The 9378-nt window shown below is 32.0% G+C and overlaps 1 protein-coding gene across 2 annotated transcripts in view; it reads left to right on the plus strand.

Annotated features, from left to right (window-relative positions):
* The first annotated feature begins 1029 nt into the window (after positions 1–1029).
* The window catches only part of LOC108746201 (neuroblastoma-amplified sequence-like), a 22011-nt gene continuing 13662 nt past the window's right edge, over positions 1030–9378 (plus strand). For both annotated transcript variants that reach the window (XM_018482818.1, XM_018482819.1), the window contains exon 1: positions 1030–1216. In XM_018482818.1, coding sequence (XP_018338320.1) covers positions 1130–1216 — 87 coding nt within the window. In that variant the 5' untranslated portion in view covers positions 1030–1129. The remainder of the gene's footprint in view (positions 1217–9378) is intronic.

The raw sequence follows: 9378 nt of genomic DNA on the forward strand, positions 1-9378 counted from the left end.
CTGTCTGCGCTCCAAGAGCGTCTGTTCAAAATTATTACTGGATAAAATGAGATTGTTACGGACGTGATACCTTTTTAAGAAATAAAGGATTCTGATTGATTGATTTTCTTATGCCTCATGTTTTATGCGTTATGCAAGAGTCTGTACTCTCCACTTAAGCATTCGCTGGGTCATAGGCTCGATTTATCAAAAATAAGAAAATGCAATATTAAAAAGTTGATAAAAAATTCTGAAAAAATTCTATTAAAAGTTCTATAAAAAGGAAATAAATGATTTTTGTCTGTTGTAATTTTTCTGTGAAGATAGTAGTATTTTAGTAAAAAATAAAACGCCAATAAACATCAATTGGGCCGCTACTATAACTTAGCAAATTAATGCACTGCAGTGTACACCGAACGAGTTCGCTTACCACCAGCCATGGAAACACGGTACAGTGTTTAAGTGTTGCACTAGTGGGCGATAGTGCAGCCAAGAGAAAACGCTATTAGTAATATAGAGCTTTAGGGTGAAATCAGGATGCAGAAAACGATTGCGGAATAGAGAATGCATCATAGAAGCAATCAGCGTTATTCTGCGTTATTTCGAATAGCGTTAATTGATTATTTGATTGACGCAATCTCCGTGTGATTTCACCCTTATGCCGGATCTACAATAGATTTTTAAACCTTAAGCCATAAGAAATGGACAAATAATAGTCAATTATTCTCCTCGTATTTGACTGTAATTGGTTAATTTCTTATGGCTTAAGACTTAAAACACTTATTATAGATCCGAACCTATGGCATATACAAAAACGTAAGGCCATAAGACGTAATCAGTAAGCGAATTGGCCAATCACAGTAGAGACGGTAATGTCAGTAGCGAATCCAATGTTACGATTTCCTTACTGATTACGTGTTACGACCTTACGTTTTTGTATGTGTCATGGGCTTTACAACACTGTTGAGTCCGCTGAATGCAACCTATGTCAATCCTTTTTACCATGGTAGAGACTCTACATGTAATTGCATCCTAACGTCCTGACTCACCCAACAGCTAAAAACTGCTACGCTTGTTTAGTATGGCTATGTGTGTATTTGTATAATGTTTGTGCTGTTTGGTGCCGTTTGTGATAACAAGAAATGACAAGATGAATATCTTAGACGAAACATCAAATGAGCCAATACTATACGAACTATTGGAATATTTTGTTCGTAAGCAGGAACCGGAATTGATAGTAAGTCGAAATTAATAATAAGATGTCAAATTATGTAAGTTTTCACTAATGGTGATTCTACAATGAATCGGTAGTTTCATGAGTCATGGTGATTAATGAGTCAGTAGTCGGTAAATTTTATCGGTAAATCGTTAAAATTGGCAACAGCATTATCTTAAAACTGACCAAACTCGACTTTATTTCTTTCCATTAAAAGTTAAATTTCCTATACGACTATTCCCTATACGACAACTTGTAAATGCGAAAATCATAGTCATCTATTTAGGTTAAGACTTAAGATTTCCGATTATCAATTTATTTTAGAATCAGTTTTAATAGGTTTTCTGCAACAAGGCTGCGTTCGGGTGATGTTTCCAAGTCATCCTTAGTCATCAGTCTATGTGCATAATCTTACTTTAAGAGGTCATAAACATATAAGTTGTAAGTGACAATATATCAGGTATAATTTATGTTTTTAGATCATAAGAATCAGGATTTTCTCAATTTACTTAAGACAATTATAAAGATAATTAGTCATATTGTAAATAACATTTACACACAGACGATTTATGTGTCATTGACATATCACTACATCAATATCTCACTCATACATGCCACACATACATATAAATTTTTAAGAAATCAATATATTGTGGGCTCAAAAATTAAAAAACGAAATAATTAAAAAAAGAACTATGTGTCAAGCAGGATTGTGTTATAAATTAACATTACACATATTTTTCACATTTATATCAAAATTACAAATATTTCAACTTAAATCGGATCATCTTTAGTGTATATACTTTATGTTGATCAATACATGATAAATCTCTTTTAGTGGCTCGTATGAACGCTATGTATTTTACTGTATTTTCTTTTCAATTGATTTACAGCTTTTTAATATCTATTATAAAATTGATATTGTAATAATACACAAGTTCTTAAGCAAATAAATTATACAATATTAATAGTAATTAAAAGGATACCTAAGGAAGAAATAAGCAAATTGCTATTGTTAACAGAGAAATAAACACAAGTAGACAGTTCAACAGATACATTTCAAATGAAAATGACTGCTGTAAATGTAAATCTACGAGAAGAAACAACAAAGAGAGGATGGATTAGTTTTTAATGAAAAGAGGAAAAAAGAAAATGAAAGAAAGACTGAGATCTGGAAGGGGATAACAAGTCAAGAATCAGTAGATATGAATCTGAGAATAATTTGGTATCATTTTGTTTAAGCAATATTTTTCATATTTTATGTGGATCATCTCTGAAACTGATTTTTTTTATATATGATGTCTTATTATCCAAAATTTTAACATTATTCCAGTTAAATTTATGGTTGTACTGTAATCTATGGTTAGAAATAACTGAAAGAGATCCACTTTTTCTATTGATATCTGAAATGTGTTCTTTTACCCTTTTTACTTTACTTCTAGTACCCAACTGTCTTTTAGTTGGTCAATATAAAATGCATTGCACTTGTGGCAAATTATCTCATAAACCACGTCATGATGCATCTTTGGATCTAATTCATCTTTGCCTCATTTCATGATTCTTTTTAAGGTATTAGGAATGCTGTTTTTTTGTCTGATTTTCTCTGATTTTCGTGATATCGGTACAAAGCTTTCGAAGATAATCTTAACATAAAGTACTGTGAAAAATTTATTTTTAATATTTATTGAAAAATTCGAGTTAGTATGTTCGTATAAATCTGGTTTATGAGATGAATATTTTAGTCTCGTACAGATATTAGAAAAAATGAAAAGAAGAGAGTAATTATTTTCTAACAAAATTTTAATGGCTTCTAAATTTTTTTGATAGTAATGTGGATGGGATATATAAATTTGTTGGATATAAATTTTGTAGGATATAAATTTTTGTATAACAATTATGTTTTAATTAGTAGTCTAAGTCAAATTTAAAAAATTCCACACTATTTCTTTATGCAATCTACTAGTAGACTACTAAATAAAATATAAAATTTCATAAGTACAGATTGCACAGCTTTTATATGAAGCAAATATTGTCACGACGTAATAGCTTTGAAGCGCCATATTGAACTAAAAAAATGATAAAATAATGATTAAAATAAGATTTTAATTTCGAATTTCTTCTAAGTAGTTGCCATGTTGAAATAGTGATATCAGAAGCGAGAAATGACACGTTAATTTATGTTACATGCTATTTATAAACTAAATAAAGACAATTTGGATAAATCTAAATGACAAAATCGCTTTAAAGCGCTTGTAAAAATCGACGAAAAACTTTCCTGCCTTGACAATCAGTAAAAAGCACGTAAAGTGAGCTTTTATCCGGGCGAAAAGACACGGCAGTTGTTGAAACGAGTGAAAAATATGTTTTTACATATAAAATTCCAAGATAATTATAGTTTTTAGCAATTTTTACGACTTTGATAAGTATGAGATAAATTACGAGATCTGGCTCGTATATTTCCACAATAAAGCACGTAATAATAAAATGTCACGTAACATAAAATTTCGTTGTCAAAACGTCACTTTTCACGCCTATTAATTCAGCCTTTTAGCGAGATGCTGTACACACAAGTACGAGCCCATGTACATGTGCTCGCTTTCGGCGTGTTGAAAGCGAGCCCATTTACGTGTGCTCGCTTTCGGCGCGTCGAAAGCGAACGAGACAGCGAGACAACGTCCTTCTCGCTCTAGTCGCTTATTTCAAGCAACGAAAATGTTTTCTCAGTAATCTCGGCGATCTCGGCTGCTCAGCGTGTATCAGTAGCATTGTTTTGTCATCGTTACGAATATCGGACGTCATATGACAGATGTCGTACGTAGTGTGAATCCTACATTTTAAGTACTCTGGGTTCGTTCGGAGCGACTCTCGAGAGACAAACGAACATACTTATATACATACAGAACGTCCGGTAAATTTTGACAAAGTTCAGGTGTAGATAGAGCGGATTAAAACTGACCTGTAAAAAATGATTGAATATCAATATTTAGCGATTTTTAGTAATTAATATCTTGTTAATTATTGCGAAAATTGCAAAATGGTAGAGGACTTCAACTCACAAGGAGAGGCTACGTTTTGCTCTTCCGATTTTGATCAAACTTGCAGCAATATTAGAGGAGCCTACCAAACAAACACCTGTAAACATGGCGGCTGTTCTTTGACCAATCAAAGCGTTGTCCTAAATTTTAGAATAAGCATTTGATTTGGTTGTTCTGATTTAGTTTGCCGATCATTATGCACAATAAAATACCTTATATTTTATCATGAGTACACTCCTCCCATTAATCCAGAAAATATCCAGTATAAATCACGTCAAAATGCAACAGTTTACGAGATATTTAATTAGTTATTATTTTTTATGCGCTTTTTATATACCTCCTTCATAGATACGGTTAACAAGAAGTTGTCGAGATCATAAGATGCGAGATAGAAACGCTGGAAATTCCCAATTCGAATTCTGCTTTCTTTTTGGTTTTTTTCTGAAATAAGTAATCAAGTTAATAATAAACGTATATTAGGTCAAATATATTCTCATATAATTTTTGAAATTTATGTATGTGAATTTTAAAGCAAAAACTGTAGAAAAGAAATCCATATTGCTTTTCAGTTAACAAATAACAAATGATTTTAAAATTGCACAACGTATACTCGTATTACTCATAAAAAAATAGGGAACACTTTCGAACATGGTCAATATTACGCAATATTCAGAACATCGTAATTTCAGTGAAAAATTATCGCAGACAAACAATCAGAAAATCATAATTCTTCAATTGCAATTTTTAATAATAAAGTAAACGATTTTAGTCAAATAATTATTAGCGTTTTATAGAATGATTATAAGACTACAAGATGGCAATAAAAAATTTTAGTATTTGCAACTTCATTTTATCCATATACACAAAAAAAATGTGATTCGAAAAATAAAATCTCAAAAATTATTTTTAACTATCGAAAACACGTTTGACTACCTGAATATAATAACGCGGCATCTAAACTAACCAAACTTTGTTGGTATAGAAGACAGAGATGTCATCTACAATATAAATTGGAAACTTATAAGATATATTTTTGCCACTCAAAATTCAAATGCCAGCTTAGCCTCGGTTTATTCTATGTAGCATTCATTGTTAAAACTAAAAAAAAACAAAATAAATAACAATAAATAAAGGGCAAAGTAAGAGTCAAACACATTTTTTTAAATTCACACAATTAAAAAGAATAAATTACAAATAGAGAAAAGTAAAATTGAAAAAATATAGAAAAAAACATAGAATTTAAGACTAATGTCAACGTTTTTAAAAACACATCTTTCGGAATGTCGATGCTTCTTAAATTTATTTCATCTTTTTTCAATACTTTTGCTAACTCAATCGAAACATTTAGTGACACCATGTCCAATGAAATAAAAGAGAATTTAGTTTCTATATATATGTATGTCTCTTAATTTTTCCACAAATTGAAAACTTATTTATTTTACTAAATGGCCTATCAACATTTTTTGAGATTATGTAAGCAACTTAAGGTTCACTCTTGATTTCAAATTTTTTTCTTTTAACAACATATTTTATAAGCAAAACTTCGGCACTCCCATGGGCTCTCCTTTATCGCCTGTAATAGCGGACTTGGTAATAAGAAGACTTGAGACAGTTTCCTTGATGTCGTTGAACTTGAATGTGGCTTTTTATTTTAGATACGTGGATGACATTTGTACTGCGGTTGCTCCCTCAAAAATTGACTTAGTATTAAAACAATTTAATTCATTCCATCCACGTTTACAATTTACTTCAGAATTTGGGGGAGATGAAATTAATTTTCTAGACGTTACTATATCTATTTATGAAAACAGGTTTGGTTTTGATTGGTACCGTAAGCCGACCTTTTCAGGGAGGTTTTTGAATTTCTATTCTAACCATCCCATTGCACAGAAGAGAGGGACGATTTTTTCGCTGATTGACAGAACATTTTTACTATCAGACGTTAGGTTTCACACACAGAATTTGACATTTATTATCAACATTTTATTAGACAATGATTATCCATTATCCTTTATTTTTGACACAATCAACCTACGAATAAAAAATTTGATTAAAAATAGACACATAACACATAGCGGTTTGACTGACAAGGTTGAGGCGAATGAATCTGTTTCTTGGCTTACGGTTCCATTCATCCCTCTCCACACGGAAAAGTTCAATCGTTTCAATAAAAACGACATCAGGGTGTCTTTCCGTAGTCCTAATAAATTGAAAAAATACATCAAAGTACATAAAGATATTTGTCCACATACATCGAAGAACAACGTGGTCTACAAAATTTCATGTAAAGACTGTGACGCGTCATACGTGGGACAGACGAGTAGAAAATTAAAGGATTGCTGAACATCGCAATCACATTAGATACACTCCTGCTCGATCTGTCATAACTGAGCATAGGAGACAACTCGATCTTGAATTTAAATGGGATGAAGTCGTAATTTTAGACGAAGAGCCCTGCTATCGGAGACGTTTGGTTTCAGAGATGCTTAATATCAAAAAGCAAAAGAATGGTCTCAATTTACAAACTGATACCGATGGCCTCCACAAGGCTTATATTCCCATCATAAATAAAGTTTGACTTTCCGTTACTAACAGTCTGTCTCCTCTCTCAGTCTTTGTTGATCCGCACTACTAAACGCACATAATAATCGACACGTAATGTCTGTCTTGCACATCTACGTTCCTTCTTACTGTACATATTTTAAATGTTTTTCATTCCTTTTTGGACACGCCAATTTATATTTCTTACACATGAATTCTGGTGAGTTTTTATTACACAATTTTATTATTTTTTATTAGACTTCCGATATTTTATCTTATTTAGGCGTAGATTTTTTTGGTACGTTTTTTGTTTTTTTAATTTAATTTATCTTTTTATCAACTAAAACTTTACCAAGATATTTTTAATACATTTGATTGTTCAACCGTACGGAAACTACGTTTAATTCGACATCAAGACTCACCCGATATGTGATTGTTCCCGATATGCGATCTTTTGCGACAATTGTTTTTTGTTTTTTGTTCTGCGATTTTTTCGTTATGTTAATGTCTGAAGAGGGCTCAAACCGGTAGCCGAAACTTGTAACTTTTAATCACTTCTTAATTTACATTCTAATTTTTGCGTTATGTAATTTTTATCTCTGTTATTTGTAATATACATTTTTATGAATTTTAAAGAAATGTGTTGACTCTTACTTTGCCCGATATTTATTTTTATTTATATTATTAAGTTTTATTTAAACATATGCACATATCTACGAAACTAAATCATGAAATTAAAATCACAGTTTTAAATAAAATTCGAGTATTATTAATGTTAATGTTAAAATTGTTAATGTTAAATTATTTATTTTCTTCTCATAGAGTTCTGAGAATTTTTTAAGAATTTATTAGCACCGCATTTTTTCATGTTGGAAAAATAATTGCCAATAAGAAAATGCAGTACTAAAAAGTTGATAAAAAATCTGAAAAATTTCTTAGAGAAGAGCTCTATGAGAAGAAAGTAAATCATTTTTGTCTCTTGTTGTTTTTCTAAAGTTGATAGTACTTGAGTAAAAAATTATTGAAAGCCAGTATTTTGTGATTTTTAGTAATTGATATCTTGTTAATTATTGTGAAAAATTGCAAAATAGTACAAGACTTTTCAACTCAGTTTAGTCCGCTCTATCCCTATACAAGAGCTTTATTTACTTATCAAACATTCTGTATAATGTAAAACGTAGAATACATCACAGTAATAAAAAAAAACATATAGTTAATACGGTTATGTCAACGAATACGAATATATGTATCTGAGTATTACCCGCGCATCTCGGGTAGCCGGGTACCCGGATATCATTAGCTCTACTTTCTACTCCCAGTACTGCCATCAGCAGTCTATTCTATACTCTGTATTCATAATCGATTCTTATATTTGAGGCTGTTTTAATGGCCATTCTATTACAATAAGCTATTAGTAATAAATTAAAAGTCAAGAGTTAGTTACAAACAGTTATAAGCAAGTCAGTAGTGAGTTATAAGACAATAATAAGTGAGTAGTCAGTGACTGAGTGGAGATGACCAAATTTAATCTTTTCCGATTAAGAACTTATAATTATGTTATGATTGTGACTGACCAATTAAATAAATCCCATTTACGGGAGAGAATTGCAGACTTCATACGAGGTGTGTACAAAAAATTCGTGCACTGAATTTTATTTTACCGACATGGTGATGCTATAAGCTTGTAAAGTGGTGCAACGTCTCGGGGGAAGCGTCACGTATTCTTAAGTAAAAGTTAGGTCACGGTCGAGTGAGATTTCTGCTTTTCGTGTCTGTTTTTATTAACATACTTCTGGTCGTGGCGGAATGGAGCGAGCTGTTTTTACCGAGCAAAGAACCAACATCAAATTTCTCGTCAAACTTGACAAAAACAGCCAGGAAATTCTTCAAATGTTGTATGGTGTGTGGAAATGGTGTATGGTGAGTCTATCATGAAGCGTAGAACTGTGTATAAGTGGGTGGATTGGTTTAAGGAGGGAAGGGAGAACATCGATGACGACGCATGAACAGGGTGCCCTTCAACATCACGTGTCGATGAAAACATTCAACGTATTTATGATTTGGTGAAGGCGGACCATCGAATTACCACTAGAATGTTTGCAGAAAAACTTGGAATAAGTAATAGTAATGTTCAGACAATTTTAAAAGAAGATTTAAACATGCGGAACAATGCACATTTGCACACCGCGTTCGTTACGCGCGAGTTTTTGGCCAAAAACAATATCACTATCATAGACTACCCTCTCTATTCACTTGATCTAGCATTCTGTGATTTCTACCTATTCCCTAAAGTAAAAAATATCATGCAGGGTGAACATTTTGTGGCTGTTGATACCATAAAACGAGAAACGACGAAGCTTCTAAAGGAATTGACAAAGGAAGACATGCAGCACTGTTTTCAAGAATGGGAGAAGCGTTGGACCAAGTACAGGGTGGGCCATCTATTGGTACGTTTTTAAAAATGCGATCAAATGAGCATACATTGATATTTTTTATTAATTTTTTTTTTGTTGTGAAGCTAAAAGTATCCGCGTCAAGAATGAAAAACGATTTCGTTCATGTGGCTCCCTCTACTGGCCTTACAGTATGCCATTCGGTCTGCCCAAT

This window comes from Trachymyrmex septentrionalis, unplaced genomic scaffold (assembly GCF_001594115.1).
Source record: "Trachymyrmex septentrionalis isolate Tsep2-gDNA-1 unplaced genomic scaffold, Tsep1.0 scaffold160, whole genome shotgun sequence".
Lineage (NCBI taxonomy): Eukaryota > Metazoa > Arthropoda > Insecta > Hymenoptera > Formicidae > Trachymyrmex > Trachymyrmex septentrionalis.